Raw genomic sequence first — 24,477 nt, 5'->3', positions numbered from 1 at the left:
TGTTTCGCTGCAGCAGCTGCTTGAATTCGTCTGCCACTTTTGGCGCTCGAAATGCCTGCAGTTGGTCCTGGAGCGGCTGCTGTTGCCTCCCTATGATCTGTCCCTGGCCCACCGTTGATCCTGGAGGAGTGTGGGTTGTTGCCATGCCGCCCTGACCTTGCAGTCCTGTTGTCAACTGCCCCAGACCCGTTGGGAACCCCACCGCAGTCAAGGGCTGATGACCTCTGCCCCGTTGAATTGTGCACTTGACAGCCCATTGTTGCCCTGTGGTAGCTGCCCCCCGGCCTGCATGTTAGAATTTGGAAAAACCGTACCCAACTGCTGGCCATGCCCCACCTGTGTGAACTGTGGTACTACTGCTCCCAATTGCTGGTGTAGCGTTTGTCCCCCACCTGCCTGTTGCTGCATGTGACCTATCCAAGTCTGCTGATGCCCCCCACCAACCAGCGAGGACTGATGTCCCGACCCATCCCCCGCTCCTTGATGCTGTGCCCCTCCCATCATCCCATTCCCCGCATAGGAGATCTCGGGTTGAAATGGCAACTGTCCCACTTGCTGCTGAGGGAAACTTGCCACCAACTGTTGGCTCACCCTCGTTTGCGCATTGGCCCCAGGATGTGCCTGTGCGTTTGCCGGCCAACCTTGCCCTGCCGGTTGTGCGCTCCACTGCTGTACCGCACTCCCACCCCCCCCTAATCCCAACCGAAAACTTGCCTTAGACCCCATCTGGTCCATCCATTCACTAGCCTCCCTTTGATCCCAAGACATCGTAGGTGATTCTTCCATGCGTTGGCGGAAGCTTCGATCATATTGCAGCCACCCCATGCCCCCGTAGCGCCTGAACCTGTCCAGGATAGCTTGGTTGTACCCATTCAATGCCGGACCTTGCTCTGGAAATTTCTCCAACATTATGGCTGCCAGTAATGCAAAGGCGTCCAACCAGTTGTTAATATTTTCCTCGGGCCTGATCCTCTTTCTATCTTTGGCGTCCTTGCCGGGCCCGGCTATCTGCAATGTGTCTGCCCCCCTGCGTACATGCTCCAGTAGAGTGAAAATATCAAGGAATTCCCTCCTCCAAACTCTCTCTTTCACCTCCAGTGGGATATGCCATGCTTCTGACCGTGTCCCATTCAGCCCCCCCGTCCCTACCCTACTGCACAGTGCTGTATTTGCATCACTGGCTTGTGTCACCTTTGGCAAGGGAGCTTTTCCATAGGCAATAGCGTCACCTTTCCCCGCCTGATCCGAAGCTTTCCTTCCTGCCCCCTCTTGTGCCCCTTGTTCTCTACACCCCCCTTCCCAAACTTGTAGTGGGGACCCCTCCTGTGTAACATCCAACTTCATCCCTTTGTCTCCCCCTACCGCCTTCCCATTGTTTTCGCCCTTATGTTTATGCCAATTCGTAACCAGTTTACCAATTACTTCCGTTAACTCACCTAAGGAACCAACTTCTGCCGTTAAAGCCACTTCCTTGCTTGACTGGGCTTTGTCCACTCCCATTGGCCTACTTGGCACAACCGCCCGCAACACTGCTCCTGCTACCTGCACGTGTTCCCCCGTTATTCCTCTGGGGGCATCCTTGCCTTTTTTGCTCCTGCAAGCGAAACGGCCTTCCCCCTCGCCTTCTTTTCCACACCCCGCTTTTCACCCCGTGTCGCTGCATAAGTATGACCATTAATTGTAAAGCCTTCCCCTTGCAACTCTTCCATGTCCTTGCCTCGTCCATCACCTTCGGGGGCGGGTGATTGCATTTGCGCCATTGCCATCTCCCACCCTTCCCAATTCCTGGCCTTTGCTGTTGCTGCAAAGCGGGCCCAAAGCTGCTGAACTTCCTGTCCGCCGCGGTACTCCATTCCTGGGATCGCCCCGCTAGATCCTGCTTCTTCGTTCGCCGCTAGTTCCAGGCTGTCGCCTTGAGACAGTCCCTCCCCTCCCATCATGCTCTGGCGCATCCAGGAGCACTCCTTATCCCCGGCTGACCTTGCGATCCAGTCCCGACCCCTTATGCTTGTTCCGGCTCCCTTTGCCTAGTCCATGACCTACGCCACCACTGACACCACTTTAGCTCCGTTCCCTCGGCCCCTTCACCGTACGATGTACTTATTCCTTGCTCAAATCTCGCACAATGCAGCAGCGCCTCTCTTCTCCTCTTCTCTTGACAAATTTCCCAGGAGAAAGAGGGCCTCGTGCCCGGTGCCCACCTTTAAATACCCCTGCCTCCTTAACACATTCCTACCCTAGATTTACGGCTGATCTGGCCCAGCCCTAATACCAGCCCTATCCTACGGTGGTCCCATTTCCTTGTCTCCCATCCCTTATCTCTACCCAATCCGGTCCTTGGTATTCGGGCTCTACTTCCCGGGGGTGACCTCCACTGAGGCCCCCGGTCCAGCCACTGGGCATAACCCCGCCCTTTCCAGCCCGGGTTCTGCTCCCGGGTGGGTGGCCTCCACTAAGGCCCCCGGTCCAGCCACAACCCGCCCCCCCATTTGGGGTGGGGGGCCGAACCAAGGGGCAATGTGTCACCGCTTACGAGGAAGCAGTGCTCAGGCTGTTCCAGCCCTGCCCACACACTGCAGCTTCCTCCCTCTCCGCCTACAGTTTTTTTTCTTGACAAATGTAAACTTTATCGATTGACAGCGAAGCAAGAATCGTGTACCTCCAAGATGGCCGCCACGGATGCCACGGGCAGAGGGTGCGCGCGCTCCTCCGCTAGCCCGTCTTCTATTTACACGGCCTTCTGCGATGGCGCCCTCTGCGCATGCGCATATTCCAACCGTAGGAGCGGGAAATGGCGGATTTAGGGTGAGTGAGGAAGTTGATTCTTCCTCGGGGTGCGCTGATGCCTGCGGAGTGCTGGGACTTGCTATCTAAGTAAAGGGTTACGCACGGATTCGTCCACCTTTTGAAGTCTGTCTGCAATGCTATTGTTGTGACCAGCGGATACATCAATATCATGGCAGCTTTGCATTATGGGACATGTAGGTTTGCCCATTCAATTTGAACAGCTCTTTCTCGTTATAAATCTACTGGTCGCTACTTTCAGCCTTGGTTTTCCCACCAGGAGGATTTATAACCCGCCTGCGTGTAGCCACGGTCTCAAGTTGTGTGTGTTGTCTAAGGGTGGCCATACTTTTGAAACGACACTTAATTGTCGCTGTATTTTAACTTTAGATTTCACTTTTTAATCTCCGAAAAACATTTGTTTTACCATAACATACAATGGAGTACGCTGTGCTGTTGCACTGCAGCTGTTCAGCTAATTAACCCGTCCGTTAACATAAGCATGTTCAGGCCTGTTTAAGATTAAATACCATAAGCAGCGTCACTGGAATTAAGCGGCAGTGGAGAGCCAAGTTATGTGGCAGGGTTGACTAATAAAAAGGCAAATCATGCGTCTCAATATCATCATAGTAGTAGTTAAATGTTTTGTACGTTTTACACTTTCACCTAATTAGGACTAGTTTAATAGCAAAACGTAGCACTTCCACTGGAACAATTTTTTTGGGGGGGGGGGGTGGTATCATTAATATTCTATCACTTAAGTCCTAGGCATAATGTAAAATGGAAGCGTCACACAAAAAACAAGTGTCGCACGAGCCATGCCCATTCAGCAGGAGAGTGTTAAGGGTGTAGTATGTTGCTCACAATGAACCAATGATATAATAAACGAAAACATTCTCTTGGCGAAATCACCAGTCGAATCAATCACACTCCACTGTATCAACTTACAAAAGCTATTCGCTCTCAATCTTAAAAGGACCCAAAAGGCAATTGCATACAATCTGTTTAATTATGCATACATTAAAAAAAACTAAGCACAATAGATAAAATTCATATAATTAAAAACATTTTCATAGAACACATATTACAGACTAAATAAAAAACATCGCAAACAGGAGACAACATTCCAGACTTTAATGTTTGTTATTAAAAGCCTGTTATTTTGAAGAAATCAGTAAGAGAAAGTGCACAGTGTCACAAATTATTCATTGTTTCTCAAATGAAACTAAATAACAAGCATTTGCAATGCAATAGGCCTCGCATTCACGCGAGTTTAAGCTAATGGCATTGTAAATGATAATGCCTTTTAATTAGGTTTTAAAATCACCCCCCCCCCCAAAAAAGGCAGTAATTTTCAATGCCAATAGCTCAAACTTGCGTAAACGCGAGACCTATTGCATTGCAAATACTTGTTTTATTAGTTTGTTTTAAACTGAAAGCACACTCAAACATGATCCACATGACTCATGGTGATCATGTATGTCACAGCTGCATTGTGAGCTTAATTAGAATTTAAAGTCCCCGGGGTATCTCACTTCGGCCTGAAGTTAACCGCTTGCTTTTGTGGGGTCTTCAGAGGAGCTCCAATCATTTTTAGGTCTCGGCTAGCGAAGGCTGCGCTTGCGCAGTCTCGCTCGCGAGATTTAATGAGTTTGAGAAGAGGGGCTTGCACCCGCCCCTTTTCTCTCCTGTTCTCCATTGGCTGGCCTCTTAAATGCTGGCCAGCCACTGGAGAAGAGGTCCAGTCACTCCGATTATGCCCCGTCCTTTTCGGATCGGGGGGCGTGTTTTTTGCGAGAAGTCTCAGGGAGAAGACAACAGCAAAACACGCCCCCCAATCCGAAAAGGACACTCCCTTTCTCCGAGGCATTTTCTGCTGTGCCTCGGAGAAAGGCGGTGGTGTCCCGGCGTTGCTCCCTCACCTGATCTCCTACTGTACGGCAGGAGCTCTGTGCTTGGCCGCTGAGGTGACGGACCCGCGTCATGGGCAGCGTCCGTGCTCATTCCTTAACCCGGAGTCTCCGCTCTCACATCCAAGGTATCCACACAAAGGCGCTGCCCCCCCACACCTGACCCCAAGCACAAAGAGCCCTGCTGAATGGGCAAAGTTTGCACTTTAATTTATATCGCCGTTTTTGACTCGGCAGCAAAACATTTAGCCAACATGGCGATCTCTATCAATTAAAAAACAAGCAGGCGTTATCAGGACTCGGTTCGCATGTAACACCAAGTTCACAATTTTCTGTTTCAAAATTTACCTGACACAAAACAAGAAACAACCACTTTTCATCCAGCAAGAAAAAAAACCGCAAACCTTTCGGTTTAATGGTGGGGACGAGAAAGCTACTCCTAAGTGATATGGCGTAGCTACGGGTTATGGTATTTTTTGTAACTTGTGCCTCAACAGGACAATATGGTGAGTTCTCTTCGGGATTACTCAGTAGAGTGAAGCAGCCTTAACACTCTTCCAGACACAGACCCCCTCTCTCGTCACAGATCGGACCTTTCGTCGAGCCCCTCACACAGCTTTCCTCCCTCCATTTCCACTTTCACCAAAGCAGGCTCCTCACTCAGCACGGTCTCGGTTTGTCCGTCACCGATGTCCCTGCCTTTCCTTCCCAATGGTTAGCGGTGCTCAAAGGCGCTGCCCCCCACACCTGACCCCAAGCACAAAGAGCCCTGCTGAATGGGCAAAGTTTGCACTTTAATTTATATCGCCGTTTTTGACTCGGCAGCAAAACATTTAGCCAACATGGCGATCTCTATCAATTAAACAAGCAGGCGTTATCAGGACTCGGTTCGCATGTAACACCAAGTTCACAATTTTCTGTTTCAAAATTTACCTGACACAAAACAAGAAACAACCACTTTTCATCCAGCAAGAAAAAAACCGCAAACCTTTCGGTTTAATGGTGGGGACGAGAAAGCTACTCCTAAGTGATATGGCGTAGCTACGGGTTATGGTATTTTTTGTAACTTGTGCCTCAACAGGACAATATGGTGAGTTCTCTTCGGGATTACTCAGTAGAGTGAAGCAGCCTTAACACTCTTCCAGACACAGACCCCCTCTCTCGTCACAGATCGGACCTTTCGTCGAGCCCCTCACACAGCTTTCCTCCCTCCATTTCCACTTTCACCAAAGCAGGCTCCTCACTCAGCACGGTCTCGGTTTGTCCGTCACCGATGTCCCTGCCTTTCCTTCCCAATGGTTAGCGGTGCTCAAAGGCGCTGCCCCCCACACCTGACCCCAAGCACAAAGAGCCCTGCTGAATGGGCAAAGTTTGCACTTTAATTTATATCGCCGTTTTTGACTCGGCAGCAAAACATTTAGCCAACATGGCGATCTCTATCAATTAAACAAGCAGGCGTTATCAGGACTCGGTTCGCATGTAACACCAAGTTCACAATTTTCTGTTTCAAAATTTACCTGACACAAAACAAGAAACAACCACTTTTCATCCAGCAAGAAAAAAACCCGCAAACCTTTCGGTTTAATGGTGGGGACGAGAAAGCTACTCCTAAGTGATATGGCGTAGCTACGGGTTATGGTATTTTTTGTAACTTGTGCCTCAACAGGACAATATGGTGAGTTCTCTTCGGGATTACTCAGTAGAGTGAAGCAGCCTTAACACTCTTCCAGACACAGACCCCCTCTCTCGTCACAGATCAGACCTTTCGTCGAGCACCTCACACAGCTTTCCTCCCTCCATTTCCACTTTCACCAAAGCAGGCTCCTCACTCAGCACGGTCTCGGTTTGTCCGTCACCGATGTCCCTGCCTTTCCTTCCCAATGGTTAGCGGTGCTCCCGGGCTTGTATATAGATAGAATAGGCGGGAGAGGCAGTGGTATGAGTTTAGCACCCTAAAACACGAGGTGGACACTAGTTGCCGATCCTTGGAGTGGGTCTAGGCCTCCAAAATATAGAATGGTGTCCACAGCGCCTCTACATACCTCAAATCTGACGGGCGCGTGCACCTCGAAACGCACCTATCCGATGTTTCAGATCAGACCGCTCCTGCGACTTCACTCCTCTAGAGGGCGCTGTTCCTTTGTTGTTTGATCCTAAGAGCTACAAAGCTAAACATACACTTATGTGCATTAGGATAACAGTTAAGTGCCAGGGCCACGGAAATTATGCGACAGGGGGCAACCAAACTATGTGTCGGGAATTACTTAATTATGCGCCAATAAAAGGCAAAATATATTGTGGCACATTTTGTAAAAGTATTGCCTCACATATTTTACATTGTTTATATATGTTAACACTTACGGTTTCATTCACATCATTAGAACCAGTCGGACACCCAAATACAGCAACAAGCAACGAATGACGACCAGTCATACTTTGCAAGGGCCTTCCACTGAGCAGCAACACGGATTGCGGCGTTTTAGTAACCTGATCCGTTTGGCCTAGAAACAGGTTTTTTTTTTTAAATCAGCAGATTATGCAGCAGGTGATGAATTATGTGGCAAAACCATAATTACGTGGAAAACGCTGCAGCCGCAAAATCCCAGCATTTCAGTGACCCAGATTATATATAGCACGCTTCATAAAGTGCAGACTTTGAATGAAGATATCATTGTAAACTAGCATAGTGAATTAAATAGTTTATGCCGAGATCTATGTAGAACTGCTAGCGCAAAGTTTTCAGTTCGAGAAAAGAGGATTGGGCCTTTCATCTATCCGAAGGTCGATATAACGAGCATCCATTTTGATTCAAGGAAATAACCCTTTACAAAAATGTTAAAAGTTAAGTGCTTTCTATAAATTATTTACACTCCTAGAAATCTATTTTATCTCCTACATTTAAAAGCAAATTAGTAAAATGCACCCATTTCACAAGTACATTTAAAACCCGCCTGTTTTAGAGTACCGAAACAGCAAAAGGAAAGGCACCGACCTGAGGCTAAGCAGAGGCACTTTAATAGAATTTTAGTAAAATTATATATTTATAGAAAATTTCTATATAACCAGTCTTAAGGTGCTAATCACTAATAGACCCCACAGATCCTTTCCCATGGACATAAAATAAATGACAGTAAGAAGTACGAGCGCGCCTTTTCTTAGTCCTATGCTAAATGCCTCAGGTGAACTCAAAATTATTAGTTTCAATGTAAAACTGTAGGATTCTTCACAAGGACCGGTCAGCTCTCACTGTCCCCGCCCCAATTTGTGCCGGAAACATGCTGCGCATGCGCACTGAATACAGCACTGGACGTTGGTGATCTGCCAGGAACGATAGTGATCGAGACAATCAAACTCCCTCCACGTGACTTTGGATTGGAGGTTCTTCAACTGAGGACATTCTACAGCACACTTTACACTTTTGAAGCACAAAGTGCCCTGTGAGGCGAGAATAGAGATGAGGGTGCACTATTCTCCCACACACGACACCTGGGAGGAGGGTTGTTATCTCCAGGTATATGGCACCTGAGTGGGGCTCACTTCGTGCACCAGTCCAACAGACAGTGAACCTAGAAGGACAAAGGGCTCTAGAGTGGCTGCACTTCGAGGGGCCTTGGGCGTCCATGCCTAGCAGCTTGATACCACATGTCGAATTAGCGGGCATTTCCCATCATCAAAGTCATCTCTAAATGTACATGGCGGTCTACACTCCATATTATTTTTAAGATCATTGTATGTCTTTCCTTGCGATGCTCTACAAGTCAGCCCCACAGTACGCTTTTAAAAGAACAAACCACGTGCACATGCACCTCAGATAGATCTTAAACAGTTGTAATGGTTCATCAACTATACTCAAAACTAAAATTACCTTCTACAGGACACATTAGACAGAGCTCAGTGCAGACAAACGAAACCGTCCAAACATGCCATATGGTTTCCAAAAGCGCTTACCACCACCAATGACTACCCAAGCCTTCAAAACACTGTGTTAGATACAACACCTCACACACATCCAAAAAATGTAAATGTGAACGGGTGTAGAACTTGGGTGGATATCGACGTGCCCACAGCAGCATTCACCCATTACCCTGTACCATCCATCATCAGAGGTGGCCAAGAAGTACACGGGCAGAGCCGAGAGTCTGGCTCGGCTCTGAGAGCCCTGGTATGAGTAGAGCCATGAAAATATTTGGCAAGTGAACCGTGCCACAAACATCAACAAGCATTTACAATGCAACGGTCTCGGCATTGTTAAAGTTAGAGCTATTGGAATTGCTCATGACATTATTTTTGTTTATGTTTTTAAAACATGTAAAGAAACGGCATTGTTATTTACAATGTCAATAGCTTAATCTGTGTGTGGGTGCAAATGCACTAGGTCTCGCATTGGAGAGTGATTAAGCTATTGACATTGTAAATAACAATGCCGTTTCTTGAAATGTTTTAAAAACAAAAACATAAACAAAAATAATGTCATGAGCAATGCCAATAGCTCTAACTTTACCAATGCCGAGACCATTGCATTGTAAATGCTTGTTTTCTTTAAGTAATTCTCTAAAGTTAGGCTCAAAAATGGTAAGAATGAAGTGAAATGTAGTTACATTTTAGCTACTTTTTTGCATTTGGAGTGTGTGTATATAAGAAACTTTCAATTCTATCACTTTGGTTAGGATCACCAATCAAGTCAACCTGATTTGCTTTAGTGAAGGTGAGCCTTAGCTAAAATTATTGCACGTTTGTTTATTTTATCTATCTGTGTTGTGACCTTTCATGTTTTTGTAAGATATCACAAACCATTCCTCTGCCCGTTTTTCAAGAGACTTTTTCCACTAGACTTTTTCCACACAAAGAAATATACAAAATAAAATGTATGCATGGCCATCAGACAGTTGAGTGCCGCTGTTCCCTCTGTTGAAGCTTCCCAGCTGTCTAGGCGGCCCACAGCCTCTGTAGAGGATGCGGAGGCGCTTTTTTGGGAAGATGTTGGTGCAGTGCAGGTGAATGTAACACTGTATATGCTGGGCAAGAGGTCATCCAAAGTGTGCTGAGTAGGCAATAATCCAGAGTGTTTTATGTAGGAGATGTCTGTGTAAATGCAAGGCCGGCCCGAAGAACATCCATAAAGTGTTGGGTACGAGATAGTCCTCTGTGCGCTTGCTTGCAGTCAGTGATAGCTCAGAACACTGTACTTTTGCTGCTTATTGTCAGGAGCTAGTGCTTTAAATGGGCTGGTACTGAATACTGGGACATTTGTATTTTTAAAGGGAGAATACCTACAATTCTCAAGAGTGACGCAATATTTTTAATTGGAATGCCAGCACTTCTCACAAACAAGCAGGCACTTTGATACAGGGTACCTGCACTTCTATTTTTCCATTTCCAGCACTGTCTGGAGCGAGCATGTTGTATAGGCATTTGGGCAACAGGTATGCATAGTTAAGGAGGTTCTTAATATTTGTGCGTTATGCGCAGTATTAGTAGTCGCGTTTGTGGCCCCACTCCCATTTCTCAAATGAGAGGTCCTGTTTTGCTCAAAAAGAAACTTCTCAACACATGCAACAAACATTCTGCGCAGAAATGTCTGATAGTCGCCCATACATTACACTCATTAAAACTAAATTAAATGAAAACCATATTTAAAGCAATCTGTTGAAGAATTATTCAATGTCATCAGGGCAGGACTCTCGGCAGGACAGAGCTGGCTCTATCAGGAGTCCCCTGAAAGGCTGGTGCTCACTTTACCCATGACTTGAAAACATCTCGGATCAAGAATGAAGTCTACTTCGATTCCAAGTGAGACACCTGCTTCTGACGGAAATTTCCTTTAAATTAGACACTGCCAGAAAAAGAAACTATACAACATAAAAAAACAGGTGTTCATACTGTGTTGCTACTGCAGCGTTTGGCTTCAGTATTGCACTGCATCTGGGTAGCTTTACTGGACGCACTGGTTCTGAAGGCTCTCTACCAACTCTCCCATACGCAAGCTTCGTGCCCATGCGGTACTGGTGTCAAGCAAAGCCTTCACTGTTGCCACTTGGAGGTGCACAAGTGGAACATTACGCTGCTGTTCCTGTGTTAAACGTGTTGTGGGCACAAGAGAAGCGTGAACAGCTACTGGCTGTGCTGGAATATTTGTGAGTGATGCTCGTATTGCGGCTGCTGCCGCCAGTCTTCAGCCGGAGTTTAGCTTTCAGATGCCTGTGCAACCCTGCTGTGAGGCAGCAACTATTCTGCCTACAAATAGCTGGCACGGCTGATGCTAGGATGAAGGAAAATTGGTGTGCTAACCAGAGTGTCACTTTTCCTCCTCAAGTAATACAATGCTAGGAGTTACAGTAGTTCAGTTCATATTGTTTCATGCCCAAGTAAACTGTGCGTCAGCGAACATTTTAATACTTTCAATTACACCAAAGGTGATGGAAGGAATGCTTGAGAAAATTCAAGCACTAGCAATCACTTGCAGCATTTTAACCCACTATAGACGCAATGCCCACCTTATGCTAATTAGTCAGTACTGACACTTACAGAAATGCAGCCGTCAGCGATTGCCATGGGGCAATGTCAATCACCTGGCTTGTTGCATGTGAGAAGTTGGCCTGATATGTAGTGCTCACTATTCTAGTGATCACTGTGTATCATTCCAAACGACCCTTATTGATGATTGGTTGTAAGTCAACCTTTTAGACCAGCTATCCTAGTAGCGTGGATACGAGCAGTCTTAGGCTAAACTCTAGAGGGCGTGTTAAGCCAGCTGTTTACCATCACATATACCCCTTGAACACCAAGTGAAAGGACACCACACAAGTTGTTATGAAAATAAAAGGATATTTATTTATAACAAGACTACCCTGGCTCTTTATGAGTCAGGGAGCTAAGCACACTACAAAACTCTTAGGAAATACTTCAGTTGCACAATTTACACAAATGCCCGAGGGGCACGAGAAACCACCTACACTAACAGTGAAATGCGAATGGTTAGAGTCTGGAGGTACTGATTCCGGAGTGTTCCGATCAGTGGGACTAAACGAAAAAGGAACTGGACACTTGTAGAGCGAACCTGCGATGGAGCACCGAGATGCTCGATTTACCTAGCCCGGAGGCTGCGGCTGCGTGAAGTTCGTCAAGATGTCGGGAGTCCTCGTGTAGTCTCAGGAGCCTGAAAGAAGAAGTTGCTGGCAGGCGACCAGTGACGATGTTCAGGGCGATCCAAGCCTGGATCGGTGGTGAAGGAAAACCTGAAAGCAGAGGGGACTCAGTTCTCAACCGCTAGCCAGCGATCGTGTGGGTACCAGGAGGGTACCGGCTGAAGTCACCTCGACCAGGTGAGTGGGTGACGTCGGACTCGGCCGTTCCTCGGACCAGGAGGCGCGGCGGCGACCAGGATGGAGGGCGAGCTGTCCCACGAAGGTGTCTGCTGTCGATGATGCTGGGCCCAGGAAGGGGCAGCGGATCTTGGCAGTGGCCACCCAAGCGGGGGAGTCAAGATGGCGTCGGGAGTGGACCAGGAGGGTCCGGGGTACTCCTCTGTTGAAGGGGAGCAAGAGCCAGTCTGGAGCAACCAGACCGGGGATGCAAAATAATCTTGGAGCGTCGTGAAGAGGGCCACAAGCCGGTCGGCAAGTGGTCGGACAACGCGGTGAACAGCAAGGAGCGGAAGGGCCCCCCACGCAGATCTCGGGGATGCTGGGGAGACAGACTTCGATGCTGGAGCTGCTCAGGGTTTAGGGCTTCTCAAACCCTAGGTGCACTCACTCGAGGGTCCCTCGGTGGGCGTGCTAGATAAGCGTCGTGCAGGTCCTGAAGATAGCCGGTCCCGCAGGTCTCGTCACACCTACGACTCTCAGCTGGGCTGATGAGGCAGGTAAAAGGTCAGAGATGGCAGGGAACTCGGGTCTCGTCGAGCTGGGCAGTCTTGATCCGTAGGAGAGACTTACAGCAAACCGCAAGCGCTTAGTTGGTGCCTGCTGGTGCAGGGTGGCTACTCCTTAGCCACCAGGGAGAGTCTTCAGAAATAGTCAAGAGTTCCTTTCGTGGAAAGTGGTTCGTGATTCGGAGGTATCCGATTATCTGATTATCCAATTTGGGAAGGGGACTCGCTCCTACCTTTATTCTAAGAAAAAGGGGTTGGCCCGTGACTAGGTTCTACCTATGGGTGGAGCCAGGAGGGGGGTGGTTACACCCCTATCCTTTGTCCGGCTTCGCGCCAGCTCAGGGCTGGTGTGCCCCCGAAACTGGTTTGAGCCGGGCTATGCACAGTGAGCACCGGGGTGCCACTGGCAATCACCTTCCTTTCAGCCCTGCCTACCTGGGATACACAAACCCTGTCTGGGACGGTGCTAACACCGCCCTCGACAGGAAACCCTTTGTCCAAGCTCCCTTCGCTGGAAGGTCCCCCAGCAGCAGGAGGTCAGACTTGTGTCTGGTGGCAGCATCCATTTTGTGATGCTGAGGCTTGAGTCAACTTTAACCGGGGTTCAGGGTTACTTCCATGTCGTGCCCCTCTAGAAGGGGGGAATGCTAACCCCGTCGCCAGAACTAGCGAGGGGTTCGTATTCCAATTCGCATGACACCTTACTCGACATGTGTAGGTGATGCGATGCCAAAGTTAGCAAATAATTGGCCCGCGTCACCATGGAACGGCTATTAGGACTTGGTTCCGCAAGCCGTCGACGGGCTCGGCTCGCGCCAGAGCACCATCCCACATGACTCCCCGCACTCTGCCTTCAGGATTGATAAGGCCTGCCATAGGAGTGACTGATAGGAATCCATGTGTCCATTTTAGGGTTAGGTGTAGGAATACTACACCTACAGCAACGGGTGATTACACCACGTGGCCCCAGCTGTCGTGCAGCCAGTTGTGTCAGATTTGGGCGGCCATTCCAGGGGTGGCATAACACATGCTGCAGCCCCTGGTAGGCCCTGGGTACACCGATGCCCTGGATACCTGTGGTATGCTGAGACAGGGACTGACAAGGCGGCCCAGTTCCAATTAGTGGATGCACCTAACGTACATGTGTGTTAATTTCGAGAGAGAACAGCTAGGCTGTGGGTCTGATTGGCAGGCCCACAGCCGGAGAAAGTCGTAAACCAATGAAGCAAAAGCAAAAAATCTGGGTGATCATAGGATTGCAGACCCTACTCTCCTACATGACCCCCCCCCAAACTTTGGGACAATAAGCTAACCTTGACCAGGTGAGTCTTCTTGCTCTAAGTGGAAATACCTGGAGAGCCCATCTGCATTGCCATGATCAGTGCCAGGTCGATGCTCCACTGTGAAGTCCATCCCCTGTAGGGAAATGGACCACCTAAGTAGTTTGGGGTTTTCACCCTTCATTTGATTTAGCCACAAGAGGGGTTTATGGTCGGTCTGAATCTTGAAGTGAGTGCCAAACAAGTATGGCCTCAACTTCTTCAGGGCCCAAACCACAGCAAAGGCCTCCCTCTCAATAGCTGACCAATTCTTCTCTCTGGGGGTCAGCCTCCTGCTAATAAAAGCTATGGGCTGGTCATGACCATCAAAATTCAGTTGCGATAGAACAGCTCCCACACCCAGCTCCGAAGCGTCTGTTTGGACAATGAATGGTTTGGAGTAGTCTGGACTCTTTAGGATAGGTGCTGTGCACATGGCCTGCTTTAGGTCATCGAATGCCTTCTGACAGCTTGCTGTCCACTGAACTTTTTTTGGCATCTTTTTACTTGTCAGGTCGTTTAGCGGGGTCACAATGGATCCATAATTTCTGACAAATTTCCGGTAATAACCAGTCAGGCCCAAGAAAGCTCGAACCTGAGTCTGGGTGGTTGGAGGAGCCCAGTCCTGTATGGCCCGTATTTTGCTCTCCAACGGTTGAACCTGGCCTCCACCTACAAGGTGGCCCAGGTATACAACCTGTGTCTGCCCTATCTGGCACTTGGTGGCCTTGATAGTGAGGCCTGCCTTCTGCAGGGCCTCTAACACTTTCCTCAGGTGGACCAGGTGATCCTCCCAGGTGGAGCTAAAGACAGCGATATCGTCCAGATACGCCGCACAGAAGTCGTCCAACCCAGTGAGAACTCGATTCACCAGCCTTTGGAAGGTGGCAGGTGCATTTTTCAAACCAAAGGGCATTACCACGAACTGATAATGCCCACCCGGGGTAGAAAATGCTGTTTTGGGCTTGGCCTCCTCAGCTAACCTGATTTGCCAATACCCAGCTGTCAGGTCAAACGTACTTAAGTAGTTGGCCGAGGCCAACCGGTCGATAAGTTCGTCTGCTCTTGGTATCGGGTGGGCGTCAGTCTTAGTGACTGCATTGAGACCTCTGTAGTCCACGCAGAACCTCATCTCTTTCTTACCGCCCTGGGTGTGAGGTTTCGGCACGAGCACTACGGGACTAGCCCAGGGGCTGTCCGAGGGTTCAATGACTCCCAGCTCCAACATTTTCTGCACCTCTGTCTTGATGCAGTCTCTGACGTGATCAGGTTGCCGATAGATTTTACTCTTTACGGGTAGACTGTCCCCAGTGTCGACCTCATGGGTACACCAATTGGTCTGACTGGGTGTCAGCGAGAACATATGTCGAAAGGATTGAAGAACCTGTTTGCAATCCTTTTGTTGATGTCCAGAGAGGCTGCCACAAAAGACAACACCATCTACTGATCCATCGTCAGGGTTCTGAGAGAGCAGGTCCGGGAGAGGGTCACTCTCCTCCTCCTGTCCCTCATCTGTGGCCATGAGCAAGCCCATGCCCTCCCTGTCGACATATGCCTTGAGCCTGTTTACATGGAGCACCCTGTGGGGGCTCCGGGGAGTTCCCAGGTCTACCAGGTAGGTGACCTCTCCCTTTTGCTCAATGATCGTGTGGGGCCCAGACCATTTGTCTTTGAGTGCTGCTGGGGCCACTGGCTCCAGCACCCACACCTTCTGTCCAGGCTGGTACACAGTCAGGACAGCCTTTTGGTCGTGCCAAGCTTTCTGTAATTCTTGGCTCGCCTCAAGGTTTTTAGACGCCTTTTCCATGTACTCCGCCATCCGCGAGCGGAGACCGAGCACATAGTCCACAATGTTTGATGCCGGCTTTCTGAGAGGTCTCTCCCATCCTTCCTTTACCAAACAAAGGGGTCCCCTTACAGGATGTCCGAACAGAAGCTCGAAAGGGCTGTAGCCAACCCCCTTCTGCGGGACCTCTCTGTAGGCGAACAAGAGGCAGGGTATCAGGACATCCCATCTCCGCCGAAGCTTTTCAGGTAGTCCGTGAATCATCCCTTTTAGGGTCCTGTTGAATCTCTCAACAAGCCTATTGCATTGTGGGTGATAGGGTGTGGTGAATTTGTAATTGACACCACATTCCTTCCACATAGCAGTCAGATATCCCGACATGAAGTTTGCACCTCTGTCTGAGACGACCTCCTTAGGGAAGCCCACTCTGGAGAACACTCCAAGTAGGGCCCGTGCCACCACAGGGGCTGTAGTGGTCCTAAGGGGAATAGCTTCAGGATACCTGGTGGCGTGGTCCACCACCACCAGTATAAACTTGTGCCCTGATGCTGTCTGGGGTTCCATTGGTCCGACAATGTCGATCCCCACTCGCTCAAAGGGTACCCCCACCACTGGTAGTGGTATGAGGGGGGCCTTTGTCGTGCCACCTGACTTACCACTGGCTTGGCAAGTGACACAGGAGCGGCAAAACTCCTTCGTATCTTCGGACATGTGGGGCCAGTGAAAGTGTGGAACAATTCGGTCCCAAGTCTTATTCTGGCCTAAGTGACCTGCAAGGGGAATCTCGTGGGCCAAGGTGAGAAGGAAACCTCTCAGAGACAAGGGGATGACCAGCCTCCTGGTCGCACCAGGTTTGGGGTCTCTTGCCTCAGAGTACAGGAGTCCATCGTCCCAGTACACTTTGTGGGTACCTGTGGCGTTCCCTGCAGCCTCAGCAGCAGCCTGCTGTCTGAGGGGTTCAAGTGAGGGGCAGTCTAACTGTGCCTTCCCCAGGTCTTCCCTGGAGGGTCCCCCTGAGCCCAGAAACTCAACCTGACCAGGTTCAAGCTCTTGCGGCTCAGTTTCCCTCAGTTCTTTAAGGTCAGCCTCCTCGGAGACTTGATCCACGACCTGGGGCAAGGGGGAAGGCGAAGCCTTACCCTTACTGCTCCTTTTCTTGGAAGGTGTCTGGTCCGTTCTTCCAGGATCCAGCACCTGTTCAGTGGGGCATCTTTTGGCCTGTGACCTGGTCACAGCAAGGACATGTGCTGGCAAGCCTAACATCTCCATGTGAGTCCTCTGCTCCACTTCTGACCATTGTGACGTTTCCAAATCATTGCCCAACAGACATTCTACGGGGAGGTCTGAACTAACCACAACCTTCTTCGGGCCACTTACCCCTCCCCAGGAGAAATCAACAACTGCCATACTGTGATTGGTAGTGACGTTGCTGGCATTGGTCACTAGGTAACTGGTACCTAGCATGATCTGTCCAGGGTCCACGAAGTTAGGCGTCACCATGGTGACACTGGCACACGTGTCCCTGTAGGCCTGAGCCACTTTTCCATTGATCAAAGGGGTCTGTCTGTATTTGCCCAAAGTATTGGGACTGGCATCAGGGGACATATCCATATCCCCTGTACAGACAAGGACGGCCTGAGTGAGCGTGCCGACTAAGTCGTCACTCCCCTCGGTTCCCAAGGTTAACCCAACTAATGCCTTGGGAGGCGCACTACCACTGCTGACTGTACTAGGGGGCGCAGGTGCCTTAGGGGCTGCAGTGGTAGGAGTTTGCCCTCCTTTCTTGGTGCACTCACTAAACCAGTGAGTCTTACTTTTACAGTATTGGCACCACCTTTTTGACTGGCCTTCTTGAGTCTTCTTCTTCTGTGAAGCCTGACCCCCACCCTCTTTGGTTTGTTGGGGACCTGTCGAAGACTTCTGGTCATTTTGTTCGTTTTTGTTACCCTTTTGGTCTGCTTTCTTCTGACCACCCTGGTTCTGGTTCTGGTTCTGCTTGACCCTTGTTCTGACCCATCTGTCTGCCTTCTTTCCCAATTCTTGGGGAGAGGTCAGATCCGAGTCGACAAGGTGCTGATGCAACAATTGGTTCTGACAGTTGTTTAAAATCTGTTCTCGCATGATAAGATTGTACAATCCTGTGTAATCAGTAACCTTGCTACCCAGCAACCAGCCTTCCAAAGCCTTAGTGGCACAATCAACAAAGTCAGTCCAATCCTGAGACTGAATTTTCTGGGTGTCCCGGAACAGCACCCGGTACTGTTCCGTGGTTAAGCCGAACCCATCAATCAGTGTGTTCTTCAGGACTTGGTAGTTGTTAGCATCCTCAGCTCTAGTAGTGAGGAGCTTGTCCCTTCCTTTACCTTCAAAGGAAAGCCACAGTATAGCTGCCCACTGACTTGGGGGGACGCACTGGACAGTGCAGGCCCTCTCCAAGGCAGTTATCCACTTGTGGATGTCGTCCCCTTGTTTAAAGGGGGGCACTATTTTACTCAGGTGTCTAGTGTCTATACCCCTGTCTTTCTCTCTATTGAGACTGCTGCCACCAGTGGGATCTAACCCACTTAATTTCTGCTCTCGGGCCAGGGCAAGTCTTTCTTTGGCGAGGGCAAGTTCTTCCCGCTCGATCCTCAGATTGACTTCCCTCATCTTCGCTTCATGCTCCCTTCTCTGAGGGGACGTCATTCCTCTCTGAGAGGATGCCTGAGAGACATGTGTATGAACCGATCTGCCAGAGCCTCTGGAGAGAGACCTAGCTCGTCCGTTCCCAAGGTTAAGCCTGCTTGAGCGTGGGCCCGGGGCTCCCCCAGTTCCATTCTCATGCCTGCTTAAGTTGGTCCTAGTAAGCCTGCTGACTACCACTGGACCTTTGTCTGCCTCGTCTCCCGATAACTCGTTCTCGTCCTCCTCCTCTGTGTAGAGGTCGAGGTCCGGGTCACCGAGGGTTCCCTCTAAGGGAGGCATGTTCCCATCTGCACTGGGGGGACCTATGTTAGAGGACCTCCTAGCATCGTACGCCTCTAAGAGACCTATCAGAATTGCGATGGTAGGGTTAGAACCCTGGTTTAGCTTCCTGGAGGCACATAGTTGTCGCCTCTCCTTGAAGCTAAGGGTTGCATATCGTGACACGACCTGTGGAGGGTCACTGACCACTAAGGGAGTCTGCGAGGACTCCCCGTGGACCGACATGCTTGTCTAGTGAGGTGTAAGTGTTGCACCTACCTACACTATGGGTTTACCTACTGATCCCTTGCTAGGAGTTGTAGTCAGGGTGTGCTAAGCCCTGTTACACTACAACAGCCGGTTCAGTAGAACTCGGAGTATTCTAAGTTAAGTTATATGTACCTGGGTACTTATGTGATCTTTCACTGCGATATTCTTAGGATACGTGTGTGGTAAAACAACAGCAAGCTCAAATCCCAACCGCTGCTCACCAATGTGAGAAGTTGGCCTGATATGTAGTGCTCACTATTCTAGTGATCACTGTGTATCATTCCAAACGACCCTTATTGATGATTGGTTGTAAGTCAACCTTTTAGACCAGCTATCCTAGTAGCGTGGATACGAGCAGTCTTAGGCTAAACTCTAGAGGGCGTGTTAAGCCAGCTGTTTACCATCACATATACCCCTTGAACACCAAGTGAAAGGACACCACACAAGTTGTTATGAAAATAAAAGGATATTTATTTATAACAAGACTACCCTGGCTCTTTATGAGTCAGGGAGCTAAGCACACTACAAAACTCTTAGGAAATACTTCAGTTGCACAATTTACACAAATGCCCGAGGGGCACGAGAAACCACCTACACTAACAGTGAAATGCGAATGGTTAGAGTCTGGAGGTACTGATTCCGGAGTGTTCCGATCAGTGGGACTAAACGAAAAAGGAACTGGACACTTGTAGAGCGAACCTGCGATGGAGCACCGAGATGCTCGATTTACCTAGCCCGGAGGCTGCGGCTGCGTGAAGTTCGTCAAGATGTCGGGAGTCCTCGTGTAGTCTCAGGAGCCTGAAAGAAGAAGTTGCTGGCAGGCGACCAGTGACGATGTTCAGGGCGATCCAAGCCTGGATTGGTGGTGAAGGAAAACCTGAAAGCAGAGGGGACTCAGTTCTCAACCGCTAGCCAGCGATCGTGTGGGTACCAGGAGGGTACCGGCTGAAGTCACCTCGACCAGGTGAGTGGGTGACGTCGGACTCGGCCGTTCCTCGGACCAGGAGGCGCGGCGGCGACCAGGATGGAGGGCGAGCTGTCCCACGAAGGTGTCTGCTGTCGATGATGCTGGGCCCAGGAAGGGGCAGCGGATCTTGGCAGTGGCCACCCAAGCGGGGGAGTCAAGATGGCGTCGGGAGTGGACCAGGAGGGTCCGGGGTACTCCTCTGTTGAAGGGGAGCAAGAGCCAGTCTGGAGCAACCAGACCGGGGATGCAAAATAATCTTGGAGCGTCGTGAAGAGGGCCACAAGCCGGTCGGCAAGTGGTCGGACAACGCGGTGAACAGCAAGGAGCGGAAGGGCCCCCCACGCAGATCTCGGGGATGCTGGGGAGACAGACTTCGATGCTGGAGCTGCTCAGGGTTTAGGGCTTCTCAAACCCTAGGTGCACTCACTCGAGGGTCCCTCGGTGGGCGTGCTAGATAAGCGTCGTGCAGGTCCTGAAGATAGCCGGTCCCGCAGGTCTCGTCACACCTACGACTCTCAGCTGGGCTGATGAGGCAGGTAAAAGGTCAGAGATGGCAGGGAACTCGGGTCTCGTCGAGCTGGGCAGTCTTGATCCGTAGGAGAGACTTACAGCAAACCGCAAGCGCTTAGTTGGTGCCTGCTGGTGCAGGGTGGCTACTCCTTAGCCACCAGGGAGAGTCTTCAGAAATAGTCAAGAGTTCCTTTCGTGGAAAGTGGTTCGTGATTCGGAGGTATCCGATTATCTGATTATCCAATTTGGGAAGGGGACTCGCTCCTACCTTTATTCTAAGAAAAAGGGGTTGGCCCGTGACTAGGTTCTACCTATGGGTGGAGCCAGGAGGGGGGTGGTTACACCCCTATCCTTTGTCCGGCTTCGCGCCAGCTCAGGGCTGGTGTGCCCCCGAAACTGGTTTGAGCCGGGCTATGCACAGTGAGCACCGGGGTGCCACTGGCAATCACCTTCCTTTCAGCCCTGCCTACCTGGGATACACAAACCCTGTCTGGGACGGTGCTAACACCGCCCTCGACAGGAAACCCTTTGTCCAAGCTCCCTTCGCTGGAAGGTCCCCCAGCAGCAGGAGGTCAGACTTGTGTCTGGTGGCAGCATCCATTTTGTGATGCTGAGGCTTGAGTCAACTTTAACCGGGGTTCAGGGTTACTTCCATGTCGTGCCCCTCTAGAAGGGGGGAATGCTAACCCCGTCGCCAGAACTAGCGAGGGGTTCGTATTCCAATTCGCCTGACACCTTATTCGACATGTGTAGGTGATGCGATGCCAAAGTTAGCAAATAGTTGGCCCGCGTCACCATGGAACGGCTATTAGGACTTGGTTCCGCAAGCCGTCGACGGGCTCGGCTCGCGCCAGAGCACCATCCCACATGACTCCCCGCACTCTGCCTTCAGGATTGATAAGGCCTGCCATAGGAGTGACTGATAGGAATCCATGTGTCCATTTTAGGGTTAGGTGTAGGAATACTACACCTACAGCAACGGGTGATTACACCACGTGGCCCCAGCTGTCGTGCAGCCAGTTGTGTCAGATTTGGGCGGCCATTCCAGGGGTGGCATAACACATGCTGCAGCCCCTGGTAGGCCCTGGGTACACCGATGCCCTGGATACCTGTGGTATGCTGAGACAGGGACTGACAAGGCGGCCCAGTTCCAATTAGTGGATGCACCTAACGTACATGTGTGTTAATTTCGAGAGAGAACAGCTAGGCTGTGGGTCTGATTGGAAGGCCCACAGCCGGAGAAAGTCGTAAACCAATGAAGCAAAAGCAAAAAATCTGGGTGATCATAGGATTGCAGACCCTACTCTCCTACATTGCATAATGCAAACAAATTCTTTGCCAGCTGAGGAGAGTTTAGCTCTTTATCAAGTCGAGGACATTCACACCTCCGTGCCAGGATATCACTCGGATTTGGGACCAATCGACCAAGTCAGCCCTTCTCATCCTAGCTAGGTACAGGCCAGAGTAGCGGATCCTTTACCTGGGGACAAATACACGTACACAGATGGGCATTGACTGTTTTGAAAATATATCCCAAACAAATTTGAAAATGTAAAATTGCTGTTTAAAATGTGTAAGAAATTAAAACTGAATACTAGAAGTCAAGTTGGTATCCTTATCTGGATTTATAGGAGCAGCAGCTTTATAGTAAACAGGATCCAATATATGGGACTAGTGGCCTCCGTTGCAGCACTGGTGTGTTCTTTTGTCCGCACATACATTTGGAGCAAAAAAAAGCAAGCAATGCTCAGATGCAGCAGAGTGCTTCACCTTTTACATACACGACATATGGAAAAACTCCAAACTCCATTAAAAGCAACATTTGGATGTGTGCATACCATTGTTAATTTAATGAACTAGTTCATATTAGTTTGATGTATAGTCTGTAGAAAGTAATTTTTTTTAAAAATGGTAGCATCTTCGTATGTCGGGATCGGGGACTTCTAGTACAGATTTACTTGGTCAAAAGAGTCAACAAGCCCGGCGAAGCGTGGCACGCGCGCTTGGCGGGGGAGCGCATTCCAGGCAGGGTAGCGGACCCTTTGAAGTAGGATGCCAAACGGATTGCATGGCGGCACGATGCACGTGAGTGTGCGCGTGCTTGCCATGCAATGCACTTTTGGGAGCCCCTTTACTAGAGTCTTGCTGAGCGATCGCTTACGCGATAGCCAGCGAGACCTATAAAGGGGGTTGACACGTTTCGGTAGAGAAACAATATAGGACCAACTTCTTCAGGACGATAGTATAAATATCTCTCAATCTGTCAGGGAGTTTTAAGCGCGCTACTCACCCGTGAGGGTCTCAAGGGGGGGTAGTGGGGGGGCATCTCCGGTCAGTCGAAGAGCCAGGTCTTGAGGGTCTTCCTGAAGATATGCAGGGTGGGGGCTTGTCTGATGTCGATCAGGAGCTTGTTCCAGGTTTTGGCCGCAATGTAGGAGAAGGTTCTTCCACCCTTTCTTGCTCTGCACATACGCGTGGGTGCGGCGAGGGCAAGTTTGGAGGTTCCTCTTGGGTACGTGGAAGGAGGTTCTGTCGTTGAGATATTGGGGTCCGGTGTTATGGAGGCATTTGTAGGCGTGGGTGAGTATCTTGAATGTTACTCCCTTCTCGACTGGGAGCCAGTGGAGGTTATGCAGGTGTTGGGAGACGTGTTCATGTCGAGGAATGTCTGGCTGCGGTGTTCTGTATGGTCTGGAGTATGAGTAGCAGAGACTTGTTGATCCCGGCGTAGAGGGTGATTCCGTAGTCCAGTCTGCTGGTTATGAGTGCGTGGGTGACGGTCTTTCTTGATTCGGTGGGGATCCATTTGAAGGTCTTTCGGAAGTTGCAGAGGGTGTTGAAGCACGTAGAGGCGATGGCGTTGACCTGTCTGGTCATGGAGAGGGAGGAGTCGAGTTCGATGCTGAAGTTTCGGGCATGGTCCGTGGGGGTGGGGAGGCTGCGGAGGGCCACCAGGTGTTATCCCATGCAGAGGTGAAGGGTCAGATGAGGAGGACCTCTGTCTTCTCCGAGTTGAGATTCAGGCAGCTGCTGCTCATCCAGGATGCAACATTCTTCATTCCTTCCCGTAGTAATGCAGTATTCACCAACGTTCTATGGTTGTTACTATAAGGGTAAATGACCCTATTGACTGTCACAGATCTGGTCATCCGCACATAAAACTCATATTTAACTGGTAGCTCCCATTAATACTGGAGACTTAACCTTTCAGAAGTCCATAGTGTGTTCAAGGAGGATATTATAATCTGGAGTTTCTATATTCCTGTGCTCCAGGATGTGATTCCTGAGGTCTATAGTCTCCTAACAGATATAGGTTGAATTGTTATATAAAAACCTTAGTTAAAATCTCAATGTTCGAATCAACAATCCAGGACGTGGTGATGGGGACTGATCAGCCCTTCACATAGATATAATTCCAGGAGGTGACTACCATCTCCGGAACATACCCATTAACTAGTGTGAATCTTGATCGCACACAAGCTTGGTGTTCCACGTCCTCCTTTCAAAGAAAGTAGTGGGGCCACTCTCCTTTTTATAGTATCACAATGAACCACCAGATCAACGCTGTATCCTCATCTTGCTTCCACATGCTCCGCCTGCTTCGAAAGAAATTCCGATGGATCCCCACAGAATCCAGAAAGACGGTCACCCACACACTCATCACCAGCAGAATCGACTACAGCAACGCAATCTACGCTGGCACCACCCAGAAACTCCTCAGGAAACTACAGAATGTTCAAAATGCAGCAGCCAGGCTGGTCCTCAACACCCCCTGCTGCAGCCACATCACTGAACACCTTGTAGAACTACACTGGCTCCCAGTCAACAGAAGAATCACCTTTAAGCTCTTCACACATGCCTAGAAAGCCCTCCACAACGCAGGACCAGCATATCTGAACCACCGCCTCTCAGTCCACATACCCGCCAGGCACCTTCGCTCTGCCCAACTGGCCCTGGCCACCGTCCCACGGATACACATGACCACAATCGGAGGAAGAGCCTTCTCCTACTTCGCCGCCAAGACCTGTAACTCCCTGCCTCTCCACCTCAGGCAATCCCCTGTCGGTGACCCAATTGAGGAAGGGCCGCAAGACCCGGCTCTTCAAGTGCCCAGACGG

The 24,477-nt window shown here is 49.9% G+C and overlaps 1 protein-coding gene across 3 annotated transcripts in view; it reads left to right on the top strand.

Moving 5' to 3' along the window:
- The first annotated feature begins 2,665 nt into the window (after positions 1-2,665).
- The window catches only part of HAUS8 (HAUS augmin like complex subunit 8), an 81,474-nt gene continuing 59,662 nt past the window's right edge, over positions 2,666-24,477 (top strand). The window contains exon 1 of one of the 3 annotated variants that reach the window (XM_085637441.1): positions 2,666-2,805. In XM_085637441.1, coding sequence (XP_085493567.1) covers positions 2,792-2,805 — 14 coding nt within the window. In that variant the 5' untranslated portion in view covers positions 2,666-2,791. Of the gene's footprint in view, positions 2,982-24,477 lie in introns of all 3 variants that reach the window. The other 2 variants (XM_085637442.1, XM_085637443.1) reach the window with 2 other exon arrangements.

Source organism: Triturus cristatus, chromosome 12, assembly GCF_964204655.1.
Source record: "Triturus cristatus chromosome 12, aTriCri1.1, whole genome shotgun sequence".
Taxonomy (NCBI): Eukaryota; Metazoa; Chordata; class Amphibia; order Caudata; family Salamandridae; genus Triturus; species Triturus cristatus.
Note: the sequence above shows the minus strand (reverse complement) of the source record. Positions and strands in the feature narration are given on the sequence as shown.